Below are 14963 nucleotides of genomic sequence, written 5' to 3'. Positions count from 1 at the left end.
TTCTGTTTATGCTTCTGTGTTAGGGTATTTTTTCTTTACATAGTATCAGAGCCTGGTACTCTCTGAGAAACCTAGGCCTTTGATCTGAAAGCTCTTCGCAAGAAGCAAGAACAACAGTTGGTTCAAATGACTTCGAACACATCAACACCGATTCAGTCTCCAGATCAGCCTATGCCGAGAACCGAGCGAGAGTGGGCTGATCAGCTTGCTCTACAAAGTTCCGACATGGTGGGAAAAACATCTGAGTACATGAAAGAAAAGATAGGCAAGCTGACCTCTGAGGAATATAAACTGATTATAGCCTATCGACAAAAGAAGATTGAGGAGCTCGACCGAAGGATTGACCTTCAAGAAAAGCTTCTAAATGAAGATATACATGGATTTAACTCTTCAGATGTTGCGCATAAGTCTAATGATATTACAGGGCCGTTGAGACCTCCATTAGGGATGGGCCCCCCTCTCGGAGAGCAAGATCCGGAGTATGTTCCATTTTTTCAGACTCTTCCGTCCTCTCCAATACAAGGTACTTTTGATTCGTCTTTTGTGCCTTCTTCCTTTACCTCTTCTATTTTGAAATATACTGGTAGAGATCATGTGGAAGAAAGAGTCCAATCTGTTGACTACGGAAAAGGTCCTCTAGAGGACCAATTCTTGTATGTTAACACACGTCGCGGGGATTATAAGAAAAAGCCAGGTAACTCTTCTTCTGTCCTTCCTTCTTTTCCGTCTACTTCACATAATTAGAATGAATTTGGTGTTCCTTTCACTTCATTACATAGTGTATCATCATCTTTACAATTTCATTTTCAGTCTTTAAATGATAAAAATGAACAAAAAGAATCTGCACCTGTCACAACTCTATAGAAACAGAATTTGTATCCTTTTTCATTAATTTGTCTATATAATGATTTATTAAATTTATTTTCTTTGCACTAATTAGATATAAAGAAAAGTGCATTGGAGCTGGCCACTGATGAGTGGTCACAGGTTATGGTGGACCCACGCGGTGGGTTAGAGAAAAGATAGTTCACACTTCCACCTATATGACCCAATTGGGCGCCTGTGACTAGAACTCACGCATATCAGGGTTAGACTCGCACACAGAAAAGATTGATGCCTTGAAGTGTGGGCTAGATCCACCAGAACAAACAGTTACAATCAACAAGATGGCATGATCATGAAAAGCTTGTATAATGTGCATGTGTGGGCTGAAAGCTTGAAATGCACATTTCTTTGCATAAGAAAGTCACATGAAGATTCGGATACCATTTTTGCGATGTACACGGAAAAAGCTTTCATATGACACCCATATTGGGGGGGTCCCTAAATTTTAGGAGATCCCTAAATTTTAGGAGGTCCCTAAAATTTAGGAGCCTCGAATTAGCCTAAAAATGCTAGTCCTAAAAAATAGGGATGTCATTCTAAAAATAGTAAGTTCTGTACTCTGACTGTGCTTACTAAATTTGGTTGTTTCTATTCTTGACAGTATTCAACCCAAAAAGGAAGGCCATAGAGAAGAGACAAGTGTCAAGACACTTGTCACACAAGTTTCCAAGTGTCCCACCACTTGTCACATCTCATGACATGTGGCTGGACACTTGTCTTGTGCTACTCCACTTTCCCCTTTTGTACTAGCTCTCCCCTCTCCTATAAATAAGAGCTCGTTTTTCTTCATTCATCATCATTTTTCTTTGCTGTAAACTCATGAACAGCACCCACAGATAGCCAGAAACTGGCCCCATCCATCCCCATCATCATCCCCCACTTCTCCATTATCAAATTCCTCCATATTCCCTCTTCTATCACTGTTTTTTTTTACAAGACAGCAAGCCTGTAAATTCATTACAGCACCTCCTTCTCGAGCTCTTTCTTCCATTTTAGCTACAAGAAGTAAGCCCTATCCATGTACTGCTGATCAACGATGGAGAAAGGCTGAATTTCCTTTTTTCTTCTCTCATATTGTAAAGAAATCAGTTCTTATCATTGCATAATAGATAATGCATGTGTGTTTGTACATCTTTGCATGATCTTGTGAGAGTGAGAATTACTTCTTCTCACTCTCAGGTTGATTGTAACTGAGCTCTTCCCTAAGGGACTTGGGTTGAGCAGAAATACATTCCTTCGGGGGGGGTTGCCCATCTTCAACCCTCAATCTTGTCTCCATTACTTTTACATTTTCATGGCTGTAATTTTGTGAGTAATTTTCATTTTCAGCTTTAAGTGTTCATTCTCTTTTATATTAAATCTCGAAGACAAGCGAATATCATAATTGTTAAGCATACTACGTTGTTCGGGGCGTTTACAGCACCTCATACACCTCACTTTCAAAACCCACCCATCCCACCACATTCTTCCGCTACTTCACCACTTCCATTTACACCATTTACATTTCCATTTCAGACACCTCATGTCGCACCGCACATCACGCCGGAGGGTTATGGAAACATAGGCACATCCTTTAGGACCTCATTCTTCCCTCAGCCCCGCCGGGAGGTGTTCCACCTACCTCATATACACTTTCGGGATCATTGCAGCCTGGGTATCCCAGTCAGTCTCTCCCGAGTGTGAATCACTTGCCTCCACAGTTTGCCTCCATGGCATTGCCTAGTGAACCTTCTGGTCATAATGCTGTGTCCCAGCCTTACTTTGGACAAGGCTATTGTGTCCCAGTGCCTCCACCTACACCGGCACCTTATGGAAACATTCATGTTCCAGTGCCTCCGCATCAATCGGAACTCATTGGACACTCACAGCCTACTTCTGCCTACCCACCTCTTCCCCCTCCTTCTTACTCTTATCAAACACTCTCACCTCCACCATCTTTCCCACCATCATCTTACTCCACCCACCCAACACCTCATGGTTCTAGCTCATCTTCTACCAAAAATGGATTTAATGACAAGACTCGTTTTAACGGGTCAAACTTTTACTACTTGGTCGAATTTGATGAGACAGGTCCTTGATTCACAGAACCTATGGAATCTAGTACAGGGCTTGGAACCCCAACCCGATCCCGCATTTGTTCCATATGAGGTCGTCCACTCATGGAAGGCTAGGAATGCCTCCGCTATTGTCGAGCTGATGCAGGGCTTATTGCCAGAGTTTCATTCTCAGCTTCAGCATTTTGATTTAGCGTCAGAGCGATGGGCACACTTGACTGACCGCTATGCGGCTCGAGATAGGACCCGTCCTATTAATCTTGACCATGAGCTTCAGCTTTTCAAAATCACTGACCAGGATGACTTGAAAGTCAAGTTGGTTGAGTATCGGCATCTCCTCGCTGAATTCTCCACTACCGGGACTCCCAAGTCCTCTGACGATCAGATCACATTGTTCCTAAATAAACTCCCCAAGAAATACTTCAATTTTGTGGAAGGAATAGTTTCAAAGCCTACCATGCCTACATTCTATGAATTTGAGTGTCAGCTGTTGCGTTACGCACGGTTATTCGATCAGTTTCATATGAATTCCTCTTCAAAGGGGCTCTTCTTGCTCATTCTCAGAAAGGGCAACAAGGGAAGAGCAAACCAAACCAAACCTCCACTCAAAATCAAAATCAAACTCAAAAGCTAAACCAATCTGGGGATTCTCAAGGAAACTCCCAGTCACAACTCAAACCTGGGTGGCAGAATGTACCTAGAAAAAATAGGTATTGTCAACATTGTCAAAAGGCTGGCCATTTTGACAACAAGTGTCGATCAAAGACACGAGGCACAGCACCAAAACCTAAGTCTCAAACCCCCGCCCCTCAATCGGGCGACCCCCAACAAGGGAGGCAGGGTGATGACAAGAGGCAGTTTAAAGGTCAGACTCACACTGCCACTGCACAGTCATCTCAGTCGACAATGTTCTCAACTCTAGAGGGCTTGTCTGACTAGTTTGTAGAGGCCCATATCGTCTCCATAGAGACATCAGATGCGAGTCTCGTCCACATCTGTGAGTTGCCTCCCGACGAGGTTACTGCAGAGGCCCACTCGTCACAACCAAGCAGTTCAACTCCAGTTTGGATTGTGGACAGTGGAGCTACACATCACATGACTCCTATAGAGGACATTTTCCGTACCCGAGCCCCTGCAGCCGGGCGGGTCCGTGTAGGAAACAACTCCTCGGTCAAGATTCAGGCTCAAGGTTGCGTCAATTTTGCCACTGACAAGGGTCCGGATTTGGCTTCGTTGAACAATATATATCATGTCCCTCAGCTTAGGGTGAACTTGTTATCTGTTCAGTAGCTTTGCCGGTTTGCGGCGAGCAGTTTTCTTTATAGCGACCACAGTCGAGGTCCTTGACTCTCTGATTGGTTTAGTGATTGCTCGCAGTGAGATAGAGCCTAATGGCCTATACCACATGACACACTTTCTGACCGAGCCGACCGCCAAAGGCTCCGTGTTCCATAGCTTCCAGGCCTTAGCAACATCTCGGGAGCCTACGCACAATGAGCATCTTTTGCATTTTCGCTTAGGGCATCTTGGTTATGACTCACTTTATGAGTTGTCACGCCGTAAGCTGGTTGAGGGCCTTGTACGCCTGAAGCTAGCTCGAGATGTCTGTAAAGCCTGTCAGCTCGGGAAGCAACACCGTACCCCATTTCCTCAATAGTCTACACATAGAGCTGAGGAGCCTATTAGATTGATTCACGTTGATCTTTGTGGGCCGACATCCATTGCCGTTTTGAACGGTGCGTTGTACTTCTTTTTGATAGTGGATGATCATTCTCGATACACCTGGGTGTACTTCCTCAAGCATAAGTCAGATGCTTTCACATATTTTTTTGCTTGGGTGTTGCTAGTTCATAACCAGACTGGTCTCGTGTTGGGTGCATGAGGAGTGATAGCGATTGTGAGTTTATCTCCCACAAGTTTTCTGAGTTTCTATAGAAGCATGACATTTCTCGCCAGCTCACCTCTATCAACTCCCCCTCTCAGAATGGAGTCGTAGAGCGTAGGAACTGCACAGTCATATAAACGGCACGCTCTATGCTATTCGCAGCAGAGCTTCTTGAGCCCCTTTGGGTCGAGGTTGTTAACACTTCAGTGTACATCCTCAACCGGTGCCCGACTGCAGCTCTTCCTTAGAAGACCCCGTATGAGGCATTTTTTAGCTCTCGGCCTGTTATTTCCCATTTCAGAGTCTTCGGGTGTCGTGCGTACACACACACACCTGATGACAAGATAGGAAAGCTTACTCCCTGAGCTGATCTCCTTAGTTTTGTGGGATATTCCTCTGAAGTGAAAGCCTATCGTTTGTTAGATACTCAAACAAACAAGGTGATCGTTAGACAGGATGTCATCTTTAACGAGAGGGATATTGTGCAGTCTTCTGCACCGGATTCCAATCCGCTTCCTTCTTCCACATCATCAGAGATCGTGCCTACTGAGCCTGGTCTACTTCCCGCTCTTGACATTCCCGCAGTTTCTTCACCTCCCAGGTCCCCCTTCGCGAGACCCGTTACCTCTCTGGTACCAGCCGACCATGGGGGATTCGGGGATCCTACCACCGGATTCCACTCCGGAGAGACCTGGAAGATTTGCCCGGCTTGCTTCTCGGACATCATTTGCATCGTTGTTTACCGCTGATTACATAATGCATTCTGAGCCGAATACCTGGCAGGAGGCTCTTCAGTACCCTCAATGGCGAGAGGCCATGGAAAGGGAGCTAGAGAGTATTGACCGAAATGAGACTTGGACATTGGTGGATCGTCTGAGCCACAAGAAAGTCATCGGGACAAAGTGGATTTTTCGGACAAAGCTAAAAGCTGATGGGACTTTAGACAAGTACAAGGCTCGCCTTGTAGTGCAAGGGTTTCGACAGAAGCACGGCATTGATTATGAAGAGACCTTTGCCTCTACTGCACGGTTGACTTCCTTTCGGTTGCTACTCACGCTCACCGCTCACCACGGCTGGCCGATACATCAGATGGATGTCAAGAGTGCCTTCCTGAACGGATACTTGAAGGAGGAAGTCTATGTGGAGCAGCCACCGGGCTTTCCCTCAGGAAACCCTAGGGATACGGTATTCCGCTTACAGAAAGCTCTTTATGGGCTAAAGCAAGCGCCGCGGTCTTGCTTCCATAGAATGGATGAGTTCTTACAGACTCATGAATACCATTCTACCCCTTATGAACCGAACTTATATGTTCGATCCACTCCAGAGGGGTTTAGCTATATCCTGCTATATGTTGATGACTTACTCATCACAGCTTCAGATTCTGCTGCCATAGCGGAAATTAAGGCTAAGATTAAAGCTACATTTGAAATGACAGACATTGGTTTGTTGTCTTATTTTTTGGGGATGGAGGCAGTTCGTTCTGGAGGATGTATTTTTGTGTCACAACAGAAGTACGCACTTCAGATTGTGGAACAGTACACTTCGGATCAGACATGGCCAGTGGCTACGCCTATTGATCCTACTATTTACTTGTTGAAGGATACCCTAGGACAGCCCTTCGATGCACACACCTATCGTTCTGTTGTAGGAAAACTTCTTTGGTTAATTCACACTAGGCTAGGTTTCGCTTACTCGGTCAGTATTTCATAGCACCTAGGATGTCAGATTCAATTGCATGTCTTCGTGTGTTGCGTTATTTACGGTGTACTTTTTCTTATGGCTTGACATATGGTTCTGGTTTATGTTGCAGGGGTACACTGATTCTGATTGGGTAGGAGATCCTGACACCCGGCGTTCCCATGGCGGCTACCTCTTTATCTTGGGCACGGCTCCCATTTCTTGGTCCAGCCGTAAGCAAGAGACGGTGGCTGCTTCCACGGCCAAGGCTGAGTACCGGGCTCTCTTCGATGGCACCACCAAGGCCATCTATCTGAGGAGTTTACTGGCGGCACTTCATTTTCCATGTGACTCTCCCACAATTGTCTACTGCGACAACCAAAGTGCCATTGCCCTTGCGGGCAATCCGATCATCACACCACGGACACGACATGTGGGAGTCCACTTCCACTTTTCCAAAGAGCAGGTCGAGCTAGGTACTATTCGCCTAGAGTTCGTGCCTTCATCAGATAATTTTGCAGATACCTTGACCAAAGCAATCAATCGGCCGGTTCTTCAGTACCTGCTACCCAGGATTGGCTTGGGTACACCCTCCCCTACTTCTTCAGCTTGACGGGGAGAGGGTGCTTCCCTTTTGCTTTCCCTTCCAGTTTGAGAGGGGGCGGCTCCTACTCTTGATCATGACAGTAATGATGCTTACAGTTTTTTAGACATTACATTCACTTATTCTTTTGTATTGTAGCATGGGCATTTGTAACTTCATCTGCATTATCAGGATGACCTGATTCTAAAAGGGCACTTGGACAAGTAAACACTTCCCCTGCGAGGATGCTGTCCCAGTGGCACCATTGCATAGCATATTGCATGAGCATGACATCTTGCATCTCCCTTTGCATTACCCTATGCATTGGCATTCTGTTCATGTCAACATGCATCTGTGCGCATTTATCCCTTTTTGGTCTTTTGGAGTGGTCGACTCTAGGATCCACCATATTCGTAGCATAACACATGGCAGTTCTCCTAAAGGCAGTTTCCCTACCCTTGCTTGCTTACTTGCTTTGCTTGTCTTGCTAAGCCCACTGTTATTTTGCCTCTCACATATTCAACACATGATTGGCACATACACTCACTTTTATCATCCTTAGGCACTTATCCTCGTCAGTGCAAGGGATTGGCTTGCTAGTTTTGTGAATAACTTGGGTTTAAAACTCTCTTTATCTTTTCCCATCTGCTACTTAATCGGCCACTGCCCCTATATTACTTATGTATTTTCAAAACACTTTTCAAAAAAAAAAACAAAACAAAACAAAACAAACAAGTCCATTGTTGATTCCATCCGCCTTTGTAGACCTTGATAGGCCCTTGGGCAGCCGACGAGCACCCTTGGTCCAATGCCCTAACCTATCTGGGGTGATCACTTGGGCTCCTTTGGTAAGATATCCATCGCCTCTGTAGTCTTGGTAGGCCACTGGGTAGCCGACATGCACCTTTTGTCCAATGCCTTGGCTGCTTTGGGGTGGGACGCCTTGGGGTAAATCAAAATTTAGGCTGGCCTACTTTTCTCGCCCTATTTTGGGCCTGAGAGGGGGTGTTGTGCTAAGAAATGCACTTAGCCACTTAAACAACCCCAAAACATGCTTATTTTAGGCTTATTTTAGCCAAAACCCTAAAACGGAGAGCAAATCGAGAAAGTTAAGTGGGAGAGAATCTAGAATCCTAATTTTCTATAAATTGGTAGCCAGTCCTCCACTCTTTTACAATCTCGTTTTTGCAGGTTTCAGGTATTACCAACTTCCAGCCCACACCCCGGTCACAGAGGACTTCTCAGCCCTTGCTGTCCATCACTATTCCCTACAGTCTGGCACCTGTTTCCAACCCTCCACACGCTGATTGCTGCTGTTTCTGCCTGGCGACTGACTTTTGTTCATCTGCACTGCTGTCGTATAGCCTGCCACGCCAGCAAACTGCTGCGTTTGCATGCTCCAGCTGCCGCCCTGACAGTTTTCTCTCTCCTGCTGCAGTCGCTACAGTCTTTCTCTCACCTGCCTTGCAGCCGTTTTTAGTCTTTCTCTCTCCGGTAAGCTGTCCTGCCTACGTTTTCAGTCTTTCTCTCTCCTGCAGACTCCGTTTTTAGTCTTTCTCTCTCCTGCAAGCTCCGTTTTTAGTCTCTCTCTCTTGCAGGCTGTCCTGCCTGCGTTTTCCGTCTTTCTCTCTTTTGCAGGCTCCTTTTTAGTCTCTCTCTCCTCACTGCTGTCTGCATCAGATCCAGCTTCTCATTGCTGCGTTTGCCAATGTTCGACATCACGAGACTGCCTCGCTGCGATTCAGGATCTGTTCGGAGTACGACACACTCTCCAACTCATTACCCCTGCCCTGATCCTAGAGATACAAGAGTTCGAGGTTCTGTATTCATTCACTGCATAGTGTGTTTGTTGCATGAGCATCGTATTATTAGTAGTCATATCATTTCATTTATTCACTGTGTTCATTGTTTCTGAGTTACTCTAACCCTAACCCTAACTGTGTTCTTTTTATCAGTCTGTGCTTTGTCGTACGGTTTCTGTTTATGTTTCTGTGTTAGGGTATTTTTCTTTACACCCGGCTCATCTCCCTTTTGTTCTCCAATGCTTTTGGTGTAAAAAAATGATGATTCATGGCATATATGCATTGACTATCATGCTTTGAATAAAATCATAATAATAAATCGGTTTCTGATCCCTCAGATCGATGATATTATGGATAGATTGTAGGGGGCAGTCATATTCAACTCTATTTGAAAAGTGGATATCATCAGATTCACATTAGACCGGGGGATGTACCTAAGATAACTTTTAGGACATCTTTTGGGTTATATGAGTATCTTGTCATGCCATTTGAACTTATGACTATTCCTACCACTTTTAATCGAATTATGAATCGCATCTTAAGGCCACGTAGGAGATTTGTGAACACCTTCTTTGATGACATGATTGTATACTCAAAGAATGAGGTAAAGCATAGAAAGCATTTGGACATTATGTTCAATGAGTTGCATAAGCATAGGCTGGTCAATAATGACAAGAAGAGTGAACTTTTCTTGTATGAGATCCACTTTTTGGGACACATAGTATCGGCTTATGGTATTCATATGGACCCTACGAGGTTAAGGTAATATGTTCATTGCCACCTTTGAGGAATGTACATGAGATCCGTCGCTTTTTGGGTCTATGCTCCTATTATAGAAAGCATATATGCAATTTTGCTGAAATTGCACCTCCACTGCATGCTTTGCAAAAGAAGAGTATGCCTTTTAAGTAGACAGCTATGGAAATTTTAGCATTTAAGAAGTTAAATAAAAAGATGATTTCAGATCCTGTGCTTGTGTTGCCAAATCTAAGGAAGTCATTTGTTGTTCAATGTGATACATGTGGAAACAGCATAAGGGCTATTTTAATGCAAGATGGCCGGTTTGAAGCATATGAGAGTTGTGCACTCCATGGTGATAAGTGGAATTTGCAGGTTTATAAAAAATAATTACTTGTTATAATCCATGCACTTTTCACATGGAACACTATCTTTTAGGGGATGATTTTACAACGGAAACTAACCATCAAACATTGCACTATTTCTTGACTCAAACTAAGTTGTTTGAGAAGAACATGAGATGGCTCAACTTCTTATCTATGTATCACTTTCAAATTATACGCATAGATGGAAAAAAAACATGGTGGCTAATGCATTGTCACATAAGCCTCAAATTTTAGTTGTCACTATGGTATATCACACTAAGTTGGATGCCATGAAAGATCAGTATACCACTGATTCAAACTTTGCAAATTAAAGTACACTATGAGAGGCAAAAGATTATTGTAGCCCTTACCTATTCCAGATAGACCTTGGTAGAGTATTGCTATGGACTTTATCTCTCAGCTTCCTAAGACACCTACATGGAATGATGGGATATGGATCATTATTTGTTGCAAGTTCAATAAGCAGACCTATTTCATAATTCATTCCAGTGAAGAAATAAAGGCTAATCATATGGCACACTTACTTTTGCAGCATGTGTTTAATTATTATGGTATGCCAGAGTCGATCTCATCAATGATCGAGATCCTCAGATAACCGATTTATTTTGGAGGGGATTTTTTGAAAATATGGGTATCATACTAAAATTTTCTTCGTCCTTTCATCCGCGAACAAATGTTCAATCAAAAAATGCAAATTCTACAGAGCTTGATCTCTTGAGATGCTATGTATCTAAGCATAAGTCATGATGTAATACAATGTATAGCTCCATTTGAGGTTACGAAAGGTGGCAAGAAAGTGCCCCACATTTCACACACAAAGGACAAGATCTTTGAGGCTGATCCGTATGTAGAAAACATGGATGTAGCCTATGAAAAGGTTAACTACGCTCTTCAAAGGTCTCAAGAGAAACAAAAGAAGGCAACTAATCACCATTGTCGTGCTTTGCAATTTGTAGAGGGTGATTATGTGTTGCTACATTTTGAAAATGCAAGGTTAAAAAAGATGAAAATAAAAGGAAGGTTGTATCCAAAGCTAAGTATGAGATATTATGGGCCCTTTTAGGTGTTTAGGTGTTTAGGTGTTGGAGAGGATCAACAATATTGCTTATAGGCTGAAATTCCCTTCACATTGGTGGACATACAATACCTTTCATGTTAGCTTGTTGAGGCCTTTTCATGGTGATGTGCTTGAGGATGTATCTGGTGAAATTCAGCTAGAGATTGAGGAGCTGGATAAGATTTTGATACCCAAGAAGATTTTGGCACATAAAGAGAGGAGGATTACAAGTAAAGTTTCCAGAAGGTATTTGGTGCAATTTCAGAACTATTCACCAACGGATGCTAAGTGGATGGAAGAGGATGACTTGGCAAACCATCCTCGATTGTTGCAACTTTACCTCAAGGCTTTTTAGTTAGAGTGAACTTTGAATCAAGCTCAGTCAAGTTCAACAAAGTAGGGGTCCAGAGCATTGTTTGACGCTAACGGGAAAGGTAGCACTTCCACTCCTCCAGTGATGTGACTTTGGCATAGCTCTAGACATCCATCATCCACTCACCCTACAGCCACTGGAATTAAGTGCAAGGCAATTCACAAGCTCATCAAGAGCTCTAATAGCATTTCTTGCTCACCTGGGGTAGCCATCACATATTTTTCATGATGCAAACTGATAGCCCTAGGTGGCGGTATACTCCTGCTCCATAGCTTCTTTTCCCCATACCCCCCAAAACACCTCGACAACCTTGTGCATATGATTGTTTTGTGACTTTGGGTCAACTCTAGCTAGCCTAGACTACAAGGTGCAATCATGCCATTGATCTTCAAGATGTCTCTACTGCAAAGACGCTCTAGGATTGGGACAAAGACTGTTTAAAATGCTCCCTTGGGGATGGAGAGACTACAAGACAACTTGTTAATGAGGTTCTAGAAGGAAAGATGATTTTATGCAGGAATGGAACTCTAGCACCTTCTTCCACTTAGCGCCACATATGATCTAGTATTGTAACCCACTAAATTAATCGTTTACCCAACCACTGTATTTATGATGTACTTAGTCCCTTACTAGGTCTTTTTTTGGTACTTTGTATTTTACCTCACAGATTTCTTTTGAGGTGCTGTTAGTAGAATATTTTGCTCTTGGAATAAAAAAGAAACTTACAAATCAGTTAACCTTGAGAAATTCACAACTTCTGAAGGAAATTGTCCCACCAAACTCAGATTATAAAGATTCCTGATTGCACAAAAGACTTTAGAAAGTTAACTCATCTTTCAAATATATACATTCCGTGTTTTGGAATGTGGCATAATTTTTCAAAAGCATGCACTAAGATCTGCAACTCAATTAAAGTAAAATGTGGATGGAACTGATAAGTTCATATCTATTGTAAAGAAATTTACCCATAGGGAGCAACTTCAGAGCGTATGTATGGCTAATAGGATCAAGATACTCACAAACATGAGAACTCGATGCCTCGAAAACATAAAAAAATTTGCAAAACTCACAACACTGTAACATGACAAGGTGATGATCCACAATCGCATTCGATGGCCGGAGCAACTGAATCATTCCACCCAAGTTTTCCAGCACAAGGATCCACACTAAAGTTCCACTTTGTGATGTTCAATTTGCCAGCTATAACCTGCAATGATGTCACTAGAAACCAAACAGGTACAAAAAAGAAGAAAGAACTTGAACATGAGTTGTGAATTATAATAATTTCAACAGATGATGCATCCCTCTAAAGTAGAATAATTAAACTATGTAATGATGAAACTTTCAGCAAGAATATAAGTATATCATGTTTCCCGTACAAATAAATGATTACCTCTCAAGAATATAAGATAAAACCTCTTGAAAGCCAAATTCATTTATCCAAAATGCAATTTCATTGAATCCCCCTTTTTCCCCCCTTGTCCCCCAAAATGAGAATGAGCAATGGAAGCAGAATAACACTACTGCTGAACACTAAGAAGAATGAACAATGAAAGAGAGAACACAGAACTCAAAGTATGAAAGAGCATGCAATGGAATCCATTACATAAGACATGAGATGTACCATACGAACAGAACAAGTGATGGCACGTGTGATGACCAGCAATATCTCAAGTCTCCTTTCTCCAAGTGGATGTGATCCAATACACAGAGAGTGAAAGACTAAAGTATATAGAATATAGAGGAGACCCAAGACAAATGAACAAGCCCTAGGTAACCACCTAGCTGCCCATATAAGAACCAAAATAGCAACCTGATAAACATGCCCAAAACCCATGAAATGTATGCTGCTAACACCCTCTCTCTCACATCATGGCTGATCTATAATAAAACTCCTCTTAGGATGCTAACCTTTACATCCATCACTCTTCATAGGGGATCTATTATGTGCTTTTGTATGTGGATGGTCTCTTGATCATCACTAGCTTAGACACTTCCACTACCTCATCTATTAAGGCACGGCTTAGCTCCACATTTGAGATGACTGGTCCTGGTCTTCTTCCATGTTTTCTAGGAATGGAGATAGTAAAAAATGAAGTTGTTGTAAACATAGAATTGAGCAAAAGAATAAGAACACATGAATTCAGAAATAATGAGCTCAAATCTATAACAAAATACAAGAGTGTGTACAAAGGCATAGAGTGTGGGCAACCAGGAAAGTACTCCTAGTCTCCCTCTTTCTAGCAAGAAGTGGTCTGTATGTGTGAGAGAATCTTGAGATGGAGGAGACATGGCCTGTAAATAGGTCGAAATAAAAGAAAATAATGACAAGGTCAGCCAGAAAAGAGCACTTCACCTTCTTCTTCTTGTCACATGTCTCTGTAGTTGCAAAATCTCAAACTTGTGTAGGGCCAACTTGAGACCACAGCCTCCCCTGTAGCCAGCATGTAGGCCCTTGCTCCAACAATATAGATTGCATGTGACAAAAACCCAGTCGACCCACCAAGGTCTAGGCCCTCAAGGCATTGTCCACAGCATCAACTCAAAAGGGATCTTTCAAAGCACCAGCCCCACAAGATGTCTTTCAAGAAAAGCAGCTTGCATGTTACAAAGCTGGTCTTGGATAGTTTTCACTAGAGAAGAAAGGATTGGATAGAATTTGTTGGCTCGTACTTGAGGATCTGAATATGTTCATAGAAAGTGGTAGTCTATATGGATGATGGAGCCTCATATATCAAGTAAATATTTGGGCATAAGTAAATCCTTGCCCACATCTCAAGAGAAGTCCCACAAGAGGTGACTGCCAATAGACGTTCCTTTAAGATGCATCGGAGAAGAGTCGAACATGTTGTGGCATCATCAAAGAGTCCCAATCAAGGATTGCCTCCTCGAACTCATCCTCATTTTAACAAGATGAAAGTAGAGATGCTCATTGAGGACAAGTAGATCCAGAGACAATATACCAATTTGCACAAACCAAGCCTTCATAACAGTACACCAAGTAGAGTGGTCAAGCCCTTTAAGCTTATCATCAGTACGAGGACACATAGCTGCCATGAGAGTGAAAAATGATAGGAGTTAACAGTACACCAAGTAGAGTGGTCAAGCCCTTTAAGCTTATCATCAGTACGAGGACACATAGCTGCCATGAGACTGAAAAATGATAGGAGTTAGAGAGATACCTTGGGCACTTTGTGGTTGAAATAGCCAAATCAAGGGTTCAAACATTAACATAGACATAAGCAATCACGAGGAGAGAAAATGGAACAACAATGAAGAGAGTGTAGTGAAGAATCACAATAGGTGACACCTCTCTAAAGCTCAAAACACAAAAATGTAAGTGTGTAGAGTACATATCAGCAAAAATGCAGATTTACCAGCAATCAGAAGTTGTCAGCCCACAAAAGCAATGTGAAGAAGATTGTAGAACAGCAGACAGCAAGGAAATCAGCCTTTGCAATAGTGGTCCAGTCTCCACAACCATGCAGCAGGCCCAAATGCAGAGTTTACAGCTTCAGATGCA

General features: G+C 42.8%; 1 protein-coding gene across 4 annotated transcripts in view; it reads right to left on the bottom strand.

Moving 5' to 3' along the window:
• LOC148037282 (putative LRR receptor-like serine/threonine-protein kinase At1g56140) overlaps positions 1-14963 on the bottom strand; it is a 268988-nt gene that overhangs the window by 196135 nt on the left and 57890 nt on the right. For 2 of the 4 annotated variants that reach the window (XM_087676199.1, XM_087676197.1), the window contains exons 2-3: positions 12511-12661; positions 12167-12238 (exon numbers count right to left, since the gene is read on the bottom strand). The exons of 1 other annotated variant lie outside the window; for it this stretch is intronic. In XM_087676199.1, coding sequence (XP_087532325.1) covers positions 12167-12238; positions 12511-12661 — 223 coding nt within the window. The remainder of the gene's footprint in view (positions 1-12166; positions 12239-12510; positions 12662-14963) is intronic. One more of the 4 variants, XM_087676198.1, reaches the window with a different exon arrangement.

Source organism: Lygodium microphyllum, chromosome 4, assembly GCF_053477565.2.
Source record: "Lygodium microphyllum isolate KBCC chromosome 4, Lygodium_microphyllum_v1.1.10, whole genome shotgun sequence".
In the NCBI taxonomy this organism is placed as follows: Eukaryota; Viridiplantae; Streptophyta; class Polypodiopsida; order Schizaeales; family Lygodiaceae; genus Lygodium; species Lygodium microphyllum.
Note: the sequence above shows the minus strand (reverse complement) of the source record. Positions and strands in the feature narration are given on the sequence as shown.